This window comes from Pristis pectinata, chromosome 19, assembly GCF_009764475.1.
Source record: "Pristis pectinata isolate sPriPec2 chromosome 19, sPriPec2.1.pri, whole genome shotgun sequence".
Classification (NCBI taxonomy): domain Eukaryota; kingdom Metazoa; phylum Chordata; class Chondrichthyes; order Rhinopristiformes; family Pristidae; genus Pristis; species Pristis pectinata.
The window spans coordinates 20,160,502-20,182,411 of NC_067423.1; the positions used below are offsets into that span (position 1 = coordinate 20,160,502).

The 21,910-nt window shown below is 37.3% G+C and overlaps 1 protein-coding gene across 4 annotated transcripts in view; it reads left to right on the top strand.

Moving 5' to 3' along the window:
* Positions 1 to 3,237: 3,237 nt before the first annotated feature.
* Positions 3,238 to 21,910, top strand: part of reln (reelin) — a 276,572-nt gene continuing 257,899 nt past the window's right edge. For 2 of the 4 annotated variants that reach the window (XM_052034308.1, XM_052034311.1), the window contains exon 1: positions 4,124 to 4,682. In XM_052034308.1, coding sequence (XP_051890268.1) covers positions 4,454 to 4,682 — 229 coding nt within the window. In that variant the 5' untranslated portion in view covers positions 4,124 to 4,453. Of the gene's footprint in view, positions 3,534 to 3,978; positions 4,029 to 4,123; positions 4,683 to 21,910 lie in introns of those variants that run through there. The other 2 variants (XM_052034310.1, XM_052034309.1) reach the window with 2 other exon arrangements.

The following is a 21,910-nucleotide window of genomic DNA, read 5'->3' on the forward strand; positions in this document are numbered from 1 at the left end:
ATTGTGTCTTATTGATACTCATTTTGTTAAGTGTTTAAAGGGTAATGTTTGAAGGAGTACGCTTTTTTTCTTATCTTGGGTACAGTAAGACCAAGTCCTGTGAGTTTTTCAAATACATGATGAAGATCTCCAGTGGGAATTCTCCTATTGTCCTGTTCAATTGATTCTGATTAACTCTTCAAGGTAAAAAGTAAAATAATTTATTTTGCAAAGATAATTGACAATATTTTATGTCACAGCATTTTCTAAAAATATATATCAGTTATTCATTATCCTTTGAAGCAGTTTGAAATATTATAATATGTAAATGCATTTTCCTGCTACTACATTTTTAAAAAATCTTGTCTGGTCTCCGAGCTGATATTTTATTTTAAACCAAATCATGTTTTATTATCTGTGCCGTTGGTGTTACAGTATTTTGCTATGGAGGAATTTGAAACTTGATGCTTGTTAGCAGGGATCATCATGGTGAATGCCCATCAGGAAGCCCGAAAGGTTGGTTTCACCAAACTGATAACAAGAGATATTTCATCTCACTGTTGTTGGCTGAGGTTTTCCGTGTGTCCTGGCTATCAACACTACAGTTTGTGCCATATTGATTTTGAATGCAACAGGCAAGCACTTATCAGCATGCAGGAATTTAACTGCAGTGTGTCCTGACAGACGCTGTAACGCTCTCCATGCTGGAATTCTACATCTTTTTTTTATGTTAACATGTTTCATCCAAAGCAGCTTTGAGGTCAACCTGTATCCTGCTACAATCTGTGAATTTATGATATTCAATGGTAAAATGTTTTACATGGGAAAATATTTTCTAACTATAATAATTGCCCTTTATGCAATGCAAAAACACAAGTGCCTGTACTACTTCACATTTAATTTATTTCTTCTTTTCCTCTCATAACTTTGTCAGATGAGAGTATATGAAAATGGATGGCTTGAATGTGTCTGCCAAATTGTTGAGAAAACACCATTTTTTTTCTTTTTAAATGTTGTCTTTGTTGTTGCTACAAATACAATGCTGATAGGGTAAAGAGCTTATCTACCTTTTTTCCCCCCAGAAATTTATAATCTTTCAATGACAGTTTCTAATTGTACTTTGAATATTTACATATTTTTGGTATCATTAACTGTTTCAGGAATAGTTTAGGTACAAATCACTTTTTGGAGATGTACGGCAAATGTTGAGTGATTTGCTGATGTTGTTTAGGGAAGGAAATCTGTTATCTTTAACTTGATGTGACTCATTTATGATTTCTGTTCCATGTGACCATGACTGACTCCACCTCATGTAGCCTCATAGATGTGTCAGATGACAAGAGTTGGGTAAAAAAACTTTCAACAACAGAAGAAAAAGAGACGTAATATCTAATTTCACTTTCTTCATCCTTCGACTCACTTTAGAAACTAATTTTGCCTTGTAAACAGTAAACTGAAGTCATCAACTCTGACAAATGCAGAGAAACATTTTGTTGCAGCTGAATTCTAAATGTAACACAAAAAAGTCCATGTTCATGAGGCTATAAGTCAATAAGTGCTACTAAGAGGTGGATTTTCGAAATAAAATAACCTGTATTTGTGCTAAATACATTTGTGGGTCCATTTAGAAGTCAAGCAAACTTCCAATTGAACAGTTCTGCAGTAAGTCCTGGATTTCAAATGTAGTGAGGTTTTGAAATCTATAAGGTCTAGTTTTAGTTGAATTTAAGGCTTGGTTTAAAATGAAGGATTATGAATTCCTTAATTTTATTTTTTTATAATAATGTGTGTGTGTGTGTGTGTATAAATATACATAAGGGTACCCCAAGGAAAAATTGAAGATCTTTCTATCTTGTTTGAGTTTTTGGCTGTCTGTTAAGTGAAAGATTTAAATATCAAACGTGTTAGAAAATTTCTAAAGGGATGATATAACATTTACATGTTTCCTTATATTTAACATTCCATATTCCATAGTTCTTTTATAAGTGTGTGTTAATAAATGTCTTATCAGAATTTCATGAGCAGAATGCTGCTAACTGGGGATGAACACTATTTAAGATCTTCAGATGTGTAGCAGGAGGAGAATTTTGGGTCAATGGAATAGTTTAGTCAAAGTAGAGTTTATTGTCATATGCACAAGTACATGCAATGAATAACTTACTTGCAGCAGCGTTACAGGCATATAGTATCATATAATTAGCATTCACAAGAAAAACATAAACAGAATTTTTACAAGAAAGAACACAACTAGAACAAAAAAGAAGTCCATTTTAGTGCAAAATGATCAAGGTGGTCATAGTGTTGCTAAACTGTAGTGATAAGGGTTGTGCTGGTTGGTTCAAGACTGAATGACTGAAGGGAAGTAGCTGTTCTTGAACCTGATGGTGTGGGACTTCAAGCTTCTGTACCTCATTCTTGATGGAAACTGCGAGAAGATGGCATGGCCTGGGTGGTGGGGATATTTTGATGATGGATGTTGCCTTCTTGAAGCAGCACCTCCTGTAGATACCACCAATGGTGGGGAGGGATGTGCCCATGATGTATTGGGCAGAGCCCCCTACTCTCTGTAGCTTCTTGCGTTCCTGCACAGACCACGATGCTACCAGTCAGGATACTTTCAACAGTACGTCTGTCAAAGTTTGCTAGAGTGTTTGGTGACAAGCCGAACCCCCTTAACCTCCTAAGAAAGCAAAGACGCTGGCACGTCTTTCTCTGATTGCATCACTGTGCTGAGCCCAGTACAGGTCATCTGATATGTTAATGCCCAGGAATTTAGAGCTGCTGACTCTATCCACCACTGATGTTTGCCCTCCTTCCCCTTCCTGAAGTCAACAACCAGCTCTTTAGTTTTACTGATGCTGAGGGAGAGGTTGTTTAAAAGTCTGATGTAAGGAGCTGCACTAGAGAAAGCGCACAAATAACTTTTTTGTTTGTTGGTTGCTCTTTCCAAAAAATAAGTTGTCAAAAAACTTAAGTACTTTGCTACAATGTATGTAGGGACTATCTGTTGAGCCTAATGTAGTTTTGATCTTAAGATGCAAGCTCTTGGATATTTTCTTATATGAGTAATTCAGATTTGCTAAAAAAAAATGACTGATATGTCCACTGCAGTTGGGCAAACTTATTTACTTTTAGGTTAAAGTTCTGTTGACATGGCATTAATAATTGACACCACTTACTTTCCCACAACTATATGCAATACATCCTAGTTGCAGAATTTAAAACCTATTTGTCAACTTCTTCTAGCGTTGCCAATTACAAAAATATAAACCATCCTCTCTATGTACTTGCGCTAAACTCAGCTCTGAAGAAACTATAGAACAGGCTAACCTGATATTCATATCAGGAGCTCTCCAGCTATAAAATAGTTTCATTCAAGATATGATCCAGTGGAAAAGTCTACATGGAGCTTTTACGTATTACCTTGCTGTTGTCCAAAAACATACCCATCTAGATCAACAGAGAATACCATTTCTAATGTCTGGTGTCCACTAGTGGCTTTCCTGAATTGATGTTGGGACGGACGAAACAAATTTCATTTGAGATCTCTATAGGTAATGAAACGATATAATCTCAAATAATAATGGTGCAGGAAGGAAGTCAAGGTTAATATTTTTATTATATTCCTTTTTACCATTTTAATATTTAATTTAAAAAGGCTGGTAGCCCTAATTAAAAAAGGAAGTAATCATATTTTAAATATGCAGGATTGATAATTGATTAAGTATTGAGTAACCTGTGCAAAGTCTAGGCAATGAAGAGCTATTTGACAATAGTGAATATGTCACTGCAGATTTTTTTTTTCAAAAGATAAAATTAAACCATTAATTATGTTGAATAAGGTCTTGCGGTGAGCACTTCAGAACTGAAACAGCATTTAAGTTGCCTTTCAGCATATGCCATTGGACTAACAACACATGATGTTTGACGTGTAGATTTTGTTGTTTGATTAATAATAAGACAAGGTTTGAGTGAGAGATTTCCAGTTCTGGACAGCAAGAGAGAATGAGTGAGGAATGGTTTGCTCTGTCTGATGCTAATCTGAGAAGGTGGAGTTTTTCAGCACTCCAGTAAAAGCAGCAGGGGAAATAAATTATTTCTAGTCACTGCATTTTATGCCTGATCAGCTCCCAGTTTTAGTCGGTGTTCTGACTGAAGGGAAGACGTTTGTCGTCTTAAAACAAAGTTAACAATAAAAGGCACGCCTTGAGGCACGTGGGAGGGAGCTGGAAAGTGGAATGGAATATGCTCTGAGGAAGACGTGTTTGAAAGCTGTATTGCAGCTTATGAAGCTGGTGTATTAGAATGCAGTAGAAACAGCTGACAGCTGGCAGTTCCTACAGTTCCTGGCTTATGACTTTCCCAACAGAAGCTCTCTAACATTAAACTTGTAATCTTTTTCCTACAGCAAAAGAAAACCCTCATTCACAAGAACCAGGTTCCCAGCAGAGCACCATACGAAGAGGATAAAAATATGGATAAAAAACGATGCTTTAACACTTGGACTTTGTTCTTTCTGGTTGGAATATTCTTGCCAGATCTTGTATGTGGCTCAGTGGGGTTTTACCCAAGGTTTGCCCCATTCTTTTTCCTCTGTACCCACCATGGAGAGCTGGAGGGTGATGGCGACCAGGGAGAGGTGTTGATGTCACTTCATATTGCAGGAAACCCAGGATATTATGTACCTGGTCAAGAATATCATGGTAGGTCACTTTCTGTATTTAAAGGGGTATTGGTCTCTGTTTTTGTCTAGTTTAACATAATGGTGCAAGGATTACTTTCTGGGGGAGTCGATATATGATTCTTTTGCATTACGTGATGTATAAAATGCATAAAGCTATCAAAACTGAAAAGCATCTGGTTGAAGTCTGCATACTTAAAAAAATCAGTTCTTTGTTTTGTGAGCCATGAGTATTTAATATTTTAATGTTTACATTAAGAAGGGCAAGGTTTAAAAAAAAAGAACCATATTAAAATGATGTATTTGACTGTCAGGATTCTTGCTGATATGAGTTATGAAGACAAATGAATCCTTTGGGGTTTTTTCCTTTGTTGTGAACCATTCCCTTTCTGTTTTTAAATCTCTGTCCTTCAAAGAGTCTGTACTGGAGATTGGGTGTATTAAACTAAGCTGGCAGGCCTGAGTAGGCTTTGTGTGTGGGCTCAACTCAAGTGTAAAAACCTTTTTGCTGAGACAGCTGTCAGTCCCATACCAATCTGTGTTTTAAAATAAAGTGGATACATTTCTGACATGAGAGCATACAGTGCACTCATGGGTCATTTCTATCCTGTGGACTGTGTTCACAGTGAGGCAGATGATAGTGGAATGCCCAGCACATAATCTCTACTGTACATGTGTGAACTACTGCAGACTATTCCCTGTAAGCCAAAAGTGAGAGTTCAGGTCAGCCGAGCATGGGGTTGAATTAACATGGAAAAAACAGCTTGACTTGAGCAGTTGGAAGCAATAGCGTCAATCTTGTATCCACAAAGGAGATTCTGGCAATCTCCGGAAGAAAATAATTCTACGGAAGCAAATATATTAAACATGTTGATAAAAGTAAAAAATGCCATGTTTAAAGTTTTGAAATACAGTTCTGCATACAATAAAATCTCTTTTATTCCAAACTGGATGCCCTAGTTTGATGAAATCAAATAATGTATTTCTATTTAAGCATGATATTTAACCAGTTCATTTCAAGTACCGGCAATTCATCCATTGGGATTAATTAGTGGGAAACAGCTGTAAAATGAATATACTGCACTTTTTCTGTAGATTTGCAAATTTTAAAACATGCGACTGTGTTTAGTTTGGTATTCAATTAGTGTTTCAGTGTTAGTAAATTATGGATAGAATGCAGAAAACCACAGAGAGCACTTCAGATGATTGTAAAATCCTCAATGCAATCCCTCACGAAGAAAATAATAATCTTTGGATTGTCATTTATTTTGGAAATTGTTAATGTCTATTTTTTTTATTAATCAGTCATCCTGCAGCTGAGTATTAAAGATCATCTTGTCAGTCGATGAATCTAAATTTAGTTTGTTAGCATCTAAATTGTTTATTGTCAAAAAGTTGAGAATTTGGCTTTGTGAAAACTTTCCAATGGAAGATTGTGAAGTGCTGATTCTTAATTATTCCACTGTTGATATAGGCAAGGTAGCCAGATATTGACAGGACTGAGCAAGTCAGGTGTCTGGTTTGACTCTGCAAATCGGAGTTAAATATTAGCATCTATACCATGATGGGGTACAAATCAATCTATAAATTTGTATTTGTTGCTTAACATCAACTCACCTACATGTAAAATAGGTATTTTAATTACTGTTTTGTTATATATTGGGGAAGTAGCCATTAAGACTTGTATTCAATACAGTAGATAGGTTCAAAAGGTTGCTGCCTATAAGTCACCACTGTGCTTTGTGATTAAGGAATCATGTTGACATTAAAGCTTTTTAAGATTTGATTTGTTTTTAATTCTGGCACTAAACCTGTGAAATTCTGAAGAAAAATAAATTGGGTGACTTTTTTTTTCAGGGAATTGCTTTCCTTGCAATGGATCAGTGGTTATATTCTCACATCATGCCTCCCAGAAAATTGGGGAGCGGGGGGGGGGGGGCGGAACTGAGTTCCCATGAATAGGGAGGGTTGCATTGAAATTGTGTGTATTGAGCATTCTTTGGGTTATACCCGGGTATATGACCAGTTACCAAATGACTGCCAGTGGCTTTATAAGTAAATTTTCTTTTGTTTTCTCCAAGAAAAAGATTGGTTCCACTTAGTACCTTCCCTAATCAGGGTTAGAACGGAAACTAATTATACGAGGAAATGTTAGGGAGAGCAAAACAGTTCAAATGCGCTCATTTCATTGTACAACCTGTATGCTCTTTGAAAACCTTAAGTTTGCTGTGTTTTGTACCAGATGTATCAATAGAAAGGAATGAGATTAGCTTTTTTTTAATCGATGTTTTAACCAAAACTTCATCCATTTCAAATAGTCTTGTCCCAGTAGCTTGTAATATCAGCATCATGGAGTGCAGATTTGGGTCCCCACTTTGTCACTAGTGGAGAGTAGCAATAGAGACTGTTGCTTTGTAGGGAGGGAATGGATGTTAGAAGCTATTGGCAATTGATTGTGCTTAGGAACAGAGTACTTCCAGCTCTGCATTTCAGCTATAGATGATATGTTTGGGCATTGAAAGGGGAAAAAAAGATTAAAATAAATGAGTACAAAAGACCTTTGTTCAATCTCTTTCTGTAACACAATCCATACAGGATGAAGCAGAAATACCATTCTCACATTCTAAATAAACCAAAGCCAGACAACTTCCTTGTATTTAATGTTTTCCATGGGCTTGAATATCAAAATATTTTAAGATCAGTGTGATCATGGAGGCCTTGGAATACCGTTATGTTTTGATGCTTTGTTATTAGCATTTTCCAAGTCATTGGCTGACTAGCCATTTTTCCTTGTGCAAATCCAGAACATTTAAGTTGTAAGCTGTTTTATATATGAGGCTTTATAAATATGACTACGAGGAGAAATACAAAGCATACTAGTTTTATGATTAGTTTCTTGAGAACCTATGAGTACAAGCTACTTCATTCATATTTGTAAATTAACAGTCAATTGCTGAATATTTTGTTTTGCAAGCTCTGGTAATTTTACTGGCTATGAGAGAAGCACTTTGTGCCATGTATGTTTCCGTGAAGTAAGGTGTTTCTGCTTTTATTTTAAGTTCACACAAATGAAAATGCATCATTCACCATCACTGATTGTAAAACTCTACATTGATTTTACTTTACTTAAATTAGTGCTTGTATTGTAGAAATACATTGAAAATAAAGTCATATGAATAGGACTTTTTAATCAATAAAAGTAATTAACAAACACTTAGCATAGTTGAGAGAGATGGAAAGGGAAAGATCTCAGATCCTCACTCTGATATAGTCAATGCTAAACACTACCAAAAATCTCATGATGTAGGTTGGATATTTCATCAGAAATCTTGACATAATTTAGTGAGAAGAATTGGTTTTCTTCATATTGTCTTCACTGCATTAAAAAGCTCATTAGTTGGGGAAATTAATTTGAAGGGTTCAGTGTTTTTACTGAAAAATAGGCTCTTACACAGGATCATTTAATGTGCCCTGTCCTTTCCTAACAAAAACACTTTATCTCCAGAAATGGGTTGACAGGTGCAATGGAGTGAGAGTGAAAATGTCTTTGTGTATACACAGCTTATTGCTGCTGGAAGCAAATTGTTTCACATGAGCATGTACCAAGCAGATAATATTGCTTTAAATCACAAATGTGGTTCCCTTAGAATTATAAGGGTTCCTGATTTATTCTCATTTAAACCAAGTATAGAAAAAAAATTTAAAGCATCAATACAATCTAATCAAGTGCTTGTAGAAAGATATTTATCAATTCAACTTCATTTTGAAATCTAATAATGGGAAATTTGTATATGGTAATTATTCATTAATGTTGAATCAGGAACCACATATTTATAAATGTAAAAGCAGTTATGCATTTTGAATCTATTAATAGTTTTATAGCTATAAATTTTAAATTTCTTTTGCAAAGAACAAAGCCTGGACACGGAACTACTGACCAACTTTGACAGGCTGCTAAGCTATGCTACTGGCTTAGCCAGATGGCAAAATACTAAATGTTCTTACTTAGCACTCCAAAACTCTTAAGAATCAAACCGCTAAAAATGATGAAAAATTATTTAAAAAGTTAAGAAAACAATATAACGTTTGAATAAAACTCAATCAAAGTGAACTAAAAGTAATAACACAATAGCCCTCTCAAATGTTCTCCACTGAGGCCAATACCTCTTCACTTTTCAAAAATAATGTAAGTAACTGTCAGGAAGTTCGAGCCGTCCACGTTTCCACGTGCATGCACAGTAATCCCAAATTAGCTGCCATGCGTGATACTGCTGGCACAAAATTCTGCTTATTGAAAAGTAAGGTGAATTCAACAAAATATAAAATATTTTTCTCATTTGTGCTCAGAGAACAAATTCACAAATGCTAACACATCATCAAGGCTGGTACATATATGACATGTTATTATTAACATAAATGTAAAATCTGTTGTTCTAACATTCTTTGGAGCTGCTTGCCCCAATTTACTAAGAAAAGCAATTTTTTTGCATTAAGGATATTGATTTGGTGAGTACAATCTTCGCCCTAAATTCAGAACATATTTCCCATGATTGGTGTAAACTTTGGAAAATCTTGCCTTGTATCTCTCCAGTAACGTTCATCAAATATCCTTCTATCTTAAGTAGCAAATTTTGTGTTATGGCAATTCCAACTGCTTGAAATTGTAAATTGATTTAAATTTAAACTCGTTAGTCTGGCTATATCCCTGAAGTTAAAACAAACCCATCAAATGTATTGAGATTATGAGAAGAAAATCTATTTCCTTTGCATCTTACCAAAAAAAGAAAAACTTGGTTCTGCAGTTTTTATTTCATAGGCCTAGAATTAGCCTTTCAAGCATTTTCATGAAATCTCTCTTGATAACTCTCTGACTTAATCAAGCATGTTCAAAGCTTTGCATCAAGAATTAGTGTATATCATTTGCATAGCAACTTGCACGTAGTAAAGTAGCCCAAGGAAAGGTGCTAGCCATCATTGGTGAAATCAACTGAAAGCATGATTAAAGAAGTAGGTTTTGAACAGATATTTCAAAATAGACAGAAAGGTAATTAGGTGGGGAAGGGTTTTGAAGAAATCCATGATAAAGGAACAGAATGGCAGAAGGCATTGCCACTAAATTTGGAGGCAGGGGAGAGAGAGAAAAAGGAGATTTTATTTTTTATCTATTTCAGCTGATTACTCTTGAATTGCTGACTACATCACACACAAATGTCAGTTATTTAAAAAGACACTCCCTTAAACACTGAAATTACCTATAAAGCTTGTTTTGATGCTTGTAAAAAAAAAATATTGGCTGAAAATACTGATCTACCTTAATCGATAGATTCAGCAGAACCGCATGATGAGAGGCAGTGCATTTCATTTATCCAAGTTTAAAACATAATCGTTATCATTCATGGTACCATTTTGAAAGCCACAAGGTAACCTCTATCTAAGCTCTCTCTGTTGTTTATCAAAATTGATTCCCAGCCCATCTCATTGTTAGTTCTCTTCTTTATATTCTGAGTCTTCTGTCTATCCCAGATTTTCTCTTGTGAGCCTCTTTGTATGACCGTGAGTTTTGCTCCAGTTGTTACATTGGAATATAACTTTGATATTTAAAGGAGAAAAATGGGTGAGGGATTAAAAAGTTGGGCTGTAGGTTGTTAGCCAGGGAGTATTAGAGGGGAATCAGCTACATCAGGTGCTGTTTGAGGCTGTACACAGGTACTCAGTTTGGTTGTCGTTGGGTCAAGGAATTTACAAGCAGAGAACCAAAAGAAGATGCAGAGTTTGAACAGGACTGTGCAGCAGTGATTGGATGCAAAGTTAAATTGAGGAAAAGCAGAGAGGATGAGTAGCTGGGGAGCATTTTGTGGGTGAGGAGAGTAGTGGGGGAAGAAAAAATGCAAAATGTTAATGCTCAGAGGGACCTGGGTGTACAAGGTCACTGAAGACTAACATGCAGGTGCATGAGGCAATTATTGTTATTGGTTTATTGTCACATGTATCAAGATACAGTGGAAAAAGTTTTGTTTTGTGTGCCATCCAGACAGATCATGGCATACGTAATTACATCAAGGTAGTAAAAAGTGTTGCACTTACAAACAGTGTAGTGCAGGTAAACAAATAAAGTGCAAGAGCCATAACAAGGTAGATTGGTAGATCAAGAGTTCATCTTTTAGAGTATGAAAGGTCTGTTCAAGAGTCTGATAACAGTGGCGTAGAAGCTGTCCTTGAGCCTGGTGGTTTGTGCTGTCAGGCTTTTGCATCTTCTGCCCAATGGGAAAGGGGAGAAGAGAGAATGACCAAATAATAAGTTTGAGCAAAAAGCAAACTGCTGGAGGAACTCAGCAGATTATAGAGTCACAGAATGATACAGTATGGAAATGGGCCCTTTGGCCCACCATGTCTTTGCTGACTATCAAACATCTGTTTTGCCCTAATCCTATATTAATCCCATTTTTTAATACTCCCACATTCTTATCAACTTGACCCAGATTCTACCACTCACCTACACACTAGGGGCAACTTACAGTGGACAATTAACCTACCAACACGCTTTGGAATGTGGGAGCAAATCAGGGCACCTGGGGAAACCTGCATGGCCACAGGGAGAACATGCAGACTCCACACCGACAGCAATGGAGGTGAGGATCAAACCCGGGTCGCTGGAGCTGCAAGGCCGCAGCTCTACCAGCTGTACTGCTGGGTTGCCGAGTTTAAATGTCCTAATGGTGGTAAATGTCCTTAAACAAAAATAGCCAGTATGTGTAGAGGTAACAGCAATATCAGATATTACACAATAAATTAAATCCAACAAACATACCTTGATGAACTTTAGGGTATCCTCTATTTTGCACACGTCTTTGCAATGTTATTAATTTGGCAGGGTGCACGTGTATATGTGTCATGTAAATACAAGAAACGGGGGTGACATTATAAACATGGTTAAATTTTCCCTCTGGTATGCATCTGAACCTGTTTATTTGATTATTAGCACAGCCGTAACGTCTCTCTGGTTTAGCTGTGTATACCAATGACATTATAGGATTGAACAGCATCTGTGGAGGCAAAGGGGAAAGTCGATGTTTTGGGTTGAGACCTTGCATCAGGACTGAGAATATAGAGGGGAGGGGTAGTATAAAGAGGTGAGGGGGAGGGGTGAGGCAGGGGTTAGCAGGTGCTTGGTGGAACCAGGTGAGGAGCGATGGAGCCAGGTGGGGTAGGGAGAGGGGAATAGTCGAGGGAGAGTGACTAGTGGGTGATAGGTAGAGACAGATAAGGAGAGAGAAAGAAGAGGGCAGATGGAGACAGATGGGAGAGGGGAGGGTGAGGTCAAGGCAGGCTGGAAGGTGATAGGTGCAGACACCAGAGGCTGTAGATGTTGGAATCTGATGAGAAAGGAAAGTGATGTGAAGCCAGATAATGGAAGGATGGTGGGCAGATGGAACCAGTTTGAAGAGGAGATAGGAGACCCAGTAGGTATAGTGTGTGGGTGATAGGCAGATGGAACCAGGTGGGGGAGGGAAATGAAACTGAGTGAAGGGGGTTGTTGTGGGGGTGGGGTTGAACCAGAAAGAGAAAGCACCGGGAGTGTCTATTACCATGTGCTCTGACAGTGTGGCAACCAAAGCTCCAAGTGTGGCCTAACCATTATTTTGTAAAGATGTAACATAACACCCCAACTCTTATATTCTATGCCCCGAACAATGAAGGCAAGCGTGCTGCGTGTCTTCTTAACCACCCTATCGTCCAGTATTGCCACTTACAGAGAACTATGGACTTGGACCCTTGGGTCTCATGTTTATCAACATCCCTTAGTGCCTGCCATTTACTATATATGTCCTACCCCTATTTGGCTTCCCAAATTGCATCACCTTGCACTTGTTGGGATTAAATTCCACCTGCCAATTCTCTGCCCAACTTTCCATTTGATCTATATCCTGCTGTAGCCTGAGACAACTTTCCTCGCTGTCTGTAAGATCACCAATTTTTGTGTCATCCACAAACTTACTAATCATACTTCCTACGTTCACATCCAAGTTGTTAATATATATTAACAATAGCAGAAGTTCCAGCACCGATCCCTGTAGTACACCGCTATCACAGATTTCCAATCAGAAAAACATCCTTTCCCCACTACCCTCTGCCTCCTACCACCAAGCCAATTTTGGATCCAATTATCCAGCTCCCCTTGGATCCTGTGTGCCTTAGGTTTCTGGACCAGTCTGTCTTGCGGGACCTTGTCACGTGCCTTACTAAAGTCCATATAGACAATATCTATTGTCCTGCCTTCTCCAATCTCCGTTATTAACTTCTCAAAAATCTCCTCTGAACGAAGCCATGCTGACTGTCCCTAATCTATTCCTACCTTTCCAAATGTACATAAATCCTGTCCCTTAGAATTTTCCTCAATTATTTCCCCACCACTGACCTAAGGCTCACCAGCATGGAGAAGGGTCAACCATCATAATGTTGAATGGCACAATAGGTTCAACGGGCCTAATGGCCTTTGCCTAGATCAGTTTCTTATGCTCTTATCATTATAGAGGTTCTTCAGCCTGAAACGTTAACTCTGATTCTCTCACCATCGATACTGCCTGACTTGAGTATTTCCAGCATATTTTTCTTCTTTCATGTCTCCTTTGGTGGTTCTTCTGCTCACCTTGAATCTCTCTCCTCTGGTTGTTGGTCCTTCTGCCAGTTGGAAAGTTTCACTAATTTTTTCGAAACCTTTCATGAACATCTGTGCTTCTGTCATATTTCCTCTCAATCTTATCTGCTCGAAGTCCCATGCGCCAATTTCTTCAGTCTCAATATCCCGAGAAATATTCTATTCTTTATATTCTGGATTCTCTCAAAGATCTTCACCTCATTACTAAAGAGTGGTACACTGAATAGGAAACAATACTCCATTTGTAGCCAAATCAATGTTTTATGAAGGTTCATCATAAATAAATGCCTCTCTTTATAAAGCCCAGTAACCCACTAAACATATTTTGCTACACCTTTCTTTAATCTTTCCTGTCACCTTTGAAACTTGGATAGAAATATCCTAGATGTCTCAGTTCATTGCCCCCCTTAGATTTGTAGCCTTTGGATTGTATTGCTTCTCCTTGTTCTTGTATCAAAATGTATCACTCCACTCTTTGGTGTATTAAATTGCATCTGTCACATATTTGCCTGTTTGCTCACCTCTCTCTGCTCTCCATCATTGTTCTTTCAACATTTATTACAATTCCAAATAACATATCATCTGCAAATTTGAAATGTGCGTTTTACACTCAATTCCTTCATTGATTTATATCATTCAAAGCAATGATCCCAGTACCAATATATTACTACTCCCTGTTTCTTGTCTATAACAGAATCATGTATCCTGAATATTACTGTCACTTTTAAACCGTCTAGAGATTGAAAGTCACAACGAAGATCAATCATGAATTTAGGATCAAAAGCTTGTGCCTTGTTGACCAGCTGCATCAGTTTTGATCAAATAACTAAAGCAGAGGGAAATTGAGTGCAAGTGTAAGGAAAAGGATATGAAACAATGTATTTGGAGCTTAGAACTTGTGCAAAATATTTTGAGCAGCACTGTGATGCAGCAGTTAGTTCTTGCAGCATCTTGGCTGTTGTCAGTGCAGAGTTTGCATATTTTCCCTGTGACTCCATAGGTTTCCACCGGGTGTTCCAGTTTCCTCCCGCATCTCCAGGACATGCTGGTGGGTTAATTGGTGCACATAAATCAAAAGAACCAAAGGAGAGTTGATGGGCATGTGAAAGAAAGTAAGTTGCAGAGCTACTCGGAAATAACAACAGAGGGAATAGGACTGATGGGATTGTTCTGTTGGGAGCTGACGTGGACTAGATGCACTGAATGGCAGCCTTCTGTAATATGTGAGAAAATAAATCCATGGTTCTTTAGACACTGGGACAGCGAAACTTAATGCCAGTATTTTGGAAGTTTGATAGATTTTCCTTTCTGAGGAGCAAGAAAAGGTTTTGTAGCATCATTGCACAGGAAATCAGATAAGGAGTGACCAATAAAATGGTAAATATGCATGATCTGTGGAAGAAGTAGATATGTTGAACTAATGCCTTGTGTTCCAGAAGTAATAATGTGCTTCTACATGTCTGTTGGCAAATATTTGCTTTTCTTTATAAATAGAAATTATATCAGTTATTTCAAACCTATCACGTAGTCATATTATCAAGATAAACCTACATGCTCTGGCTGTTTTCCTTGTTTAATAAGGACAATGTAAAGTTGATTTATTTATTGCTTGTTAGACGATGTTAACTTAAGTAAGTTGTCAAAAATACTTGCGATTAAAGGCAGATTTAGGCCTTTATCTCTATCTCCCTTCCATTTTTGTTCTCATTTTAGTTAAAAAAATTTTTGACATGTATTCTATAAAAGTTAACATCCATAACTCGGTTAAAGTGTGCACCATATGGGATCAATGGATGTACGCTACATTTAATATTCTTTTCCATTCTGCAGAGTAAAAATTGCAATATTTACGCTCATGTATAGAAAGTAGACTGTTTTATGTTACTACATGAATATAAAAGGAAAACAATTGGAAATCTGGAACAAAAATATATACTAGTATCTGCATGAAATTTTTAACTCGAGTTAAAAATTATTGAGAGAAATTATTGGAAAAAATTCTAAGGGACAGGATTAATTTACACTTGGAAAAGTATGGATTTCCAACTCCATATAAAATTGAAATTACGGAAAAAATGTTAGGCTTTAATCCCTATCAGAAGGGCTTGATAGTAATAATTTATGATCTAATTATGAAAATACGTCCAGAGACACTTGATAAAATTAAGAATGAGTGGGAAAGAAAACTCCAGATACTTTTACCCACAGAGACATGGAAGAAAATTCTTCAATTAGTTAATACATCTTCAATGTGTGCCAAACACTGTTTGATACAATTTAAGGTGGTTCACAGGACCCATATGGCAAAGGACAATTTAGCCCATTTTTATCACCATATAAATCCAATATGTAATAGATGTAATTCGGAGGTGGCTTCACTGACACATATGTTTTGGTCCTGTCCTCTTTTGGAAAAATATTGGAAAGACATTTATAACATTATTTCAACTGTATTGAATATTGATTTACAACTTCACCCAATCACTGCAATTTTTGGGCTACCAATGATGGAATCTGGCCACTTATCTTGTGGTATGATTGCCTTTGTGACATTAATAGCCAAGCGATCCATTTTGTTTAAACGGAAGGATCCAATACCTCCCAATACTTTTCAATGGTTTTCTCAAATTATGTCATGTTTAAACTGAGAAAAAATTAGGAGTGGCACTGTTGATTCTTGGCTTAAATTTGAGGAAGTTTGGAGTCCATTCATTCAATATTTTCATATGATATAGATCCCTTTTCAATAATATTTGAACTTAGAGGAGCGGAGTTGACGACATAATAATGCTCTTTGTTCATCGAGAAATATCAGTCCAGTTTTTTTTTTCTTTTGAAATTTTTTTTTAGTTTGTTTTGTTTTATTACTTACAATTTTTTTTTGATTTGGGTTTTTTTTAATATAATAAATCTTTTTCTTTCTCTTTTTGATTTTTTTTGTAATATATTCGTTTACCAAGAAACCGTGGGGCCTATAATATATTTTTTATTCTTTATGACTATATATGTCATGATTGTCCTCCCGATCTCTTTGTATTACGTGTATAATTACCGATGTTATATGTATTAATCTGTATTAATTTGAAAATTAATAAAAAGATTGAAAAAGAAAAAGGAAAAGTATGGATTAATCAAGATTTTCTGCAAGGCTTTGTTGATGGAGTTCCTGTCTAACCAATTTGGTTGAATTTTTTGTAAAAGTTACAAAGTTCATTGATAATGGAAGTGCAGGTGACGTGGCCTGCATGGACTTCAATAAGCCTTTGACAAGGTTCCCACATGGGAGACTGGTCCAAAAGGTTAAAGGAGGAAGGGCAAGTTTGCAAATGGATACAAAACTGGCTTGGTAATAGGAGGCAGAGGGTAATGGTAAGGATTGATTTTGTGATTGGAAGTCTGTGACCGGTGGTGTACTACAGGGATCGGTGCTACGACCCTTACTGTTTGTGGAAAAAATAATGATTAATATGTGAATGTGGGAGGTATTTACGTTTGCATGGTGTTGTTGAAGAGAGTAGTCTTTGACTACAGGATGATATTAATGAGTTGCTAAGATGACAGAGCAGTGACAGATGGGATTTAATCATGGTAAGTGTGAGGTGATGCATTTTCAGAGGACTAATGAGGCTAGAACATACACAACGAATGGTTAGGCCCTAGTGAGCATTGGGGAAGAGAGGGACCTTGGTTTTCTGAAAGTGGCAGCACAGGTGGATAAAGTGGTGAAGAAGGCATATGGGATACTTGTCGTCGATAGTGGGGAATATCAGAGCAACAAGGCTATTGATCAGGTCAGATCAGTTGATTGTTATATATACCAGGGTGCAATGAAATTCCTTATTCTAGTGTAGCTCCCAGAGTAAATAGTATGCAGAGAAATAATAAATACAACAATAAATACAATGAGTGTAAAAACATCAGAATGGTGCAATGATTGTAGTGCAATCTGAAGTGCTGCAAAAAGAAATGCTAAAGAAGCAATAACAGAATAACTGAGAGAGGTAGAATTAAGAGTCCGAGAATGTGGTAGTACCGCTGGGAAGGGGATGTGAAAGAGGGATTGGTTTAGAAATCTGATAGCAGTGGGGAAGAAGTTGTTCTTAAGTCTGGACGTCCAGGCTTTTAAGCTCCTGAATCTTCTCCCAGAAGGTAGAAGAGCAAAAAGGGACTGGCCAGGGTTGCAAGCATCCTTGATGATTCTACTAGCCTTCCTGAAGCAGCACACCATGAAGGTGCACTGGATGGAAAGACGTGACGAGCCTGTGATGGACTGGGCTGTGTTTACCACTCTGCAGGTTCTGTTGGATCAGAGCAGAGCAGTTGCCATACCAGTCTGGATACTTTATATTGCACAACTGTAGAAGTTCAAGAGAATTCTTGTGGACATGCCAAATCCTCTCAGACATCTAAGAAAGTAAATACACTGATGCACTTTCTTGATCACCGCATCAGTGTGAAGGGACTAGGTAAGGTTGCTGGTGCTATGGTACCAAGGAACTTGAAGTTGTCGACCCTCTCTACAGCAACTCTGTTGATGAGGACAGGGTTGTGTTCACCTCTCTTACTACTTTAGGTCAACAACCAAATATTGCATCTTGCTGACATTAAGGGATAGGTTGTTGTTCTGGCGCCATGACACAAAGTTTGCGTCTCTTTCCTGTACTCCATCTTGTTGTTAATCCAGCTGATAACAGTGTTAACATTAGTGAATTAAAAATCGAGTTGGCACCATATCTGGTGTCACAGGCATTATAAAACATTAGTTAGGCTATAGCTGGAGTACTGTGTGCAGTTTTGGTTTCCATACTTAAGAAATGTGATTTATACTGGAGAGGGTGTAGAAGAGATTCACTAGGATGTTGTCTGGGATGGAGCATTTCAGTTATGAAGAGAAACTGGATACGCTTGGTTTGTTTTCCTTGAAGCAGTGGGGGCTCTTGGTGGGGGAATGGAGTGGTCCCTAAGTAATGTTCAGAAAACTATGGAGGGGCATTGATAGGGTAGATAGTAAGTAACTATTATCCATACCAGAGGTGTCTAAATCAAGAGGGGATAGGTTTGAGGTCGGGGACAGGAGGTTTAGGTGGGATCTCAGAAAGATTTTTTTTGTCTAGAGATTGCAATATGAAATACATGGCCAGAGAGAGTGGTGGAGGTAAAGACTCTCAATAATTTAAAGCATCTAGACAAGTACTTTGAATCAATAAGCATTGGAGGCTATAGGCCAAGGGCTGGTAAATGGAATTGGTATAGATGAGTACTTGATCGTCAGCATAGACACGGGCTTGAGGGCCTGTTTCTGTGCTCTATAACTAACCCACAATCACTGTTCTGGTGGTGGTTTATTTTGGAGTCAATTACACTATTATAGTTGGTCCTTAACAGTAGGTTGGTAACCCCTAGAGGAGCATTAACTCAATTATTTTAAAGTACTGACATGCACAGTATCTGTCAACTCAATCAATGTTCATATCTTCAACAATTTACAAAGCTTGTCAGTTCACTTTATTGTTTTATTGAAAGTAAACCCCAGAAGCCTCTGTGAACCAAACTGATGTCCTTTTCATGTGTTCTAAGTATTCAGTCTCCTGTCCTTTTCATTAGTGACAATGATCATAAGTTTGTCAGAAAAATGCAAAGCTACTTCCAGGAGAGTGGAGTGATTCTAATGCAGGTTTTTATGTAAATTGATGACAAAACACATACAGGAATGTTTGAAATGCTGCTGCAGCGCTATGACAAGTCAGCTGTGCCTTATTTTGAGTTTCAATTTTACTTTTATAGCAAAGGTAATTAACAGGCTGAGTTTAAATGTCTGCTTTCTTTGGATGCAAAAGCAGGGGTGGGTAGGTAGGAAATAAACCTGAATAATCAGATAAAGCAAGTAGTGCACCAGGAAAGGCATTGAAAATATTTTCTTGTTTTAAATTATTTCTGTGCTTTAAAAAAGCATGCAGTATTTTATGATCTTTCTTCACTTAAGTAAGTTTCTCATAGTTGTGAAAAGAAATGTATAATTCTTACTCTGAGGGAAGGTAGAAGCAGTTAATATTTACCTGCCGGTGCAAAGCATGGAAGCTAAATTTGAATCATTCATGCCTTGAATCAGAATCCTGAAAGTTGGTTATTGCATTCCTCCGAGAAGTTTGAGGTTGTCTTATGAATTCAATGGGTTGGTAATCTTAGACAATCTAGGTTTCGTTTCGATAAGAGCAACAGAAATACCTGGAAATGTTTATTTTCTGTAGCAAGAGTGTTCATATATACAAAAAAAATCTTTTTTCACTTCTAAGGCAAAACTAAATTTAACTTCAGCCTCTTTTCTGTCCCTGAATTGTCTTAAAGGAGTTGATCTATACAGTTTGCTGCTGTTGTACTTGGATGATAATTGGGGTGAAAATTCAAGTAACATTAGAAAGGTTAACTGTGCTTAAATACGATATAGTCTGGATAGAATACATCCATGGTTACAGAGGGGAATATGGGGGGAAATTGTCATAACATTCCAGTACTTCCTGGATACAGGGGAGGTACCAGAGGACTGGAAAATGGCAGATACTGTATGATATAGACCTGAGTACAATAACATAGATTCTCTGTTTAACTGTTGGTACATTATCACAACATTGTACAGGCAAAATGTCATTGTTTTCAGAACACAAAAGGATCATGCTTAGAAATGGATGATGAAACGGGACATAAAGGAATGTTGAATAGTGCAGAAAGCTTAAGTGTTACAGATGGCAACTCCAAAGTCGCCATCCAAATGGCTACTCAAGTGTTTTAATTTAAAATGTGCTGAACAGTAATGAATGGGACAAAAACTAAAACATTGTGAATTTTAGATATCTGAAATAAAATCTGAAAATATTAGAAATATGTAGCAAGTCAGGCAGCATTTGTGGAGAGAGAAATGGATTCAATGTTTCAGGTTGGTGACCTTTCGAATGATGAAGTGATTTTTTAAAAAATTAATACTGGAAATGAACATTGGACAGACTTGACCAGAGAGCTCAATTAGGTATATTTGGCTGAAAAATGGTTTTAAAAAGTAACAAGTGCTGTAATTGGAGATTGCAGAAGAAAACTGAAGGCAAGGAAAAATGCAAATTCAAGTAGATGAAGGACTTTGACGTTAACTAGAAGGAGGCTAGCACAAATTTGAAGCAATTACGATCATTCAACTCAGCTGTTGACCTGATGGAGGAAAGCATATCAGCAGCAAGGTGGTAAATGAAGGTAGAAGCAATCTAGTTCATATCACTTTAATCAGAAAGATGATATAGATGGATTTGTACTAGTGTTCAACTTGCTGGGGAACCATGATAATTAGATGGTAGGCACCTGACAGCCCCATTTGTTACTTTTGGTGAGCAGTAAAAGACTGGCAGTGGTTTCATTTGTGGATCCAGTAGAAGGGCAGACTGTGAAATGGGTAATTGTGGTATTCTTATTAGATACTTCAGGTTTATGGTGTAATACCTGATAGATGAAAAACTAAGTAACGATGAAAATTTCATTTGGGATTTATAGCTAATTACCTGTACAGCTAGAGGCTTTTCAAAGAAAAATGTGGTTATAAGAGGAGTATAGAGATTGGATGCTTGATCAGGAGATGAAGATGTTCATCTGGGAGAGAAGCCATCCAGCTGCTTACTAATCCATTTGTGAACTTGCATTGCTGCAGCTGTGCAGAAAACCACAATAGCAATGAAGAGAAGTCTGGTGTTTTAAATCTGGCAAGAGGATCCCAAGGCCAAAAAAAAATGCTTGTATTTAAAGAGGCATATGCAGCTGGGAGATTAAGACATCTGTAAGATAAGCAACTTCTGGTTGCACAGAAACATAAAATTAGAGAATGTTACCGTTCAAAAGTAGGCCATACAATCTGGGTCTGTGACAATGCTTTTCTGTACATTAGCCATCCAGCCAAATCTCTCTCCCCTGCTTCTCCCACTTCCCCCCCACCTGCTCCATTGTCTTCAGTAGTTATTTTTTTACAAGCAGCTGGTTTTTTTATATAAGCATTGTTGAATGACAAGAAATATCATGTTGTTACTAGACTCTTATAAAGGTTAGTTTTCAAACCTCTCATCTTATTTTTTGCTTGGAAATTTGTCACAAAACCACAATAAGTGGGCAGCCCAAAATGTTACATGAAGTTTCTTTAGTACAATTGCATCAGGTCTATTGGAAGCATTAAGGGAAGAGCTGAGTGCTCAGTATCAAATTTCATTTTTAGGGATAACAGATGAAGCTGTGGCCAAGATTTGGTTGAAATACTTTCCTTGGAAAGGGGTGAAAAGAAGTATGAAATCTAACTGCTTTTCTTCCAGTTTGGTGCCAGAATCGGCTGTGTTTTTTGTCCCAATGCATTGACTTTATCTCCAACTATTCTTTTTTCTGCCTTCACTTTTGTGGTCATCTCTAATGTGCTGCAAAGCTATGTAACTGATCCCCTCTTGTTTCTCATGAGTGCATAGCCCCACAGTGATATCATCCACAAGCATAGTCTCCCCATAGATACCATTAAACCTTAACTTGTCATCAGCATTGACTATCACAGGACCATCCTCAGATTTGGCCTATTACCC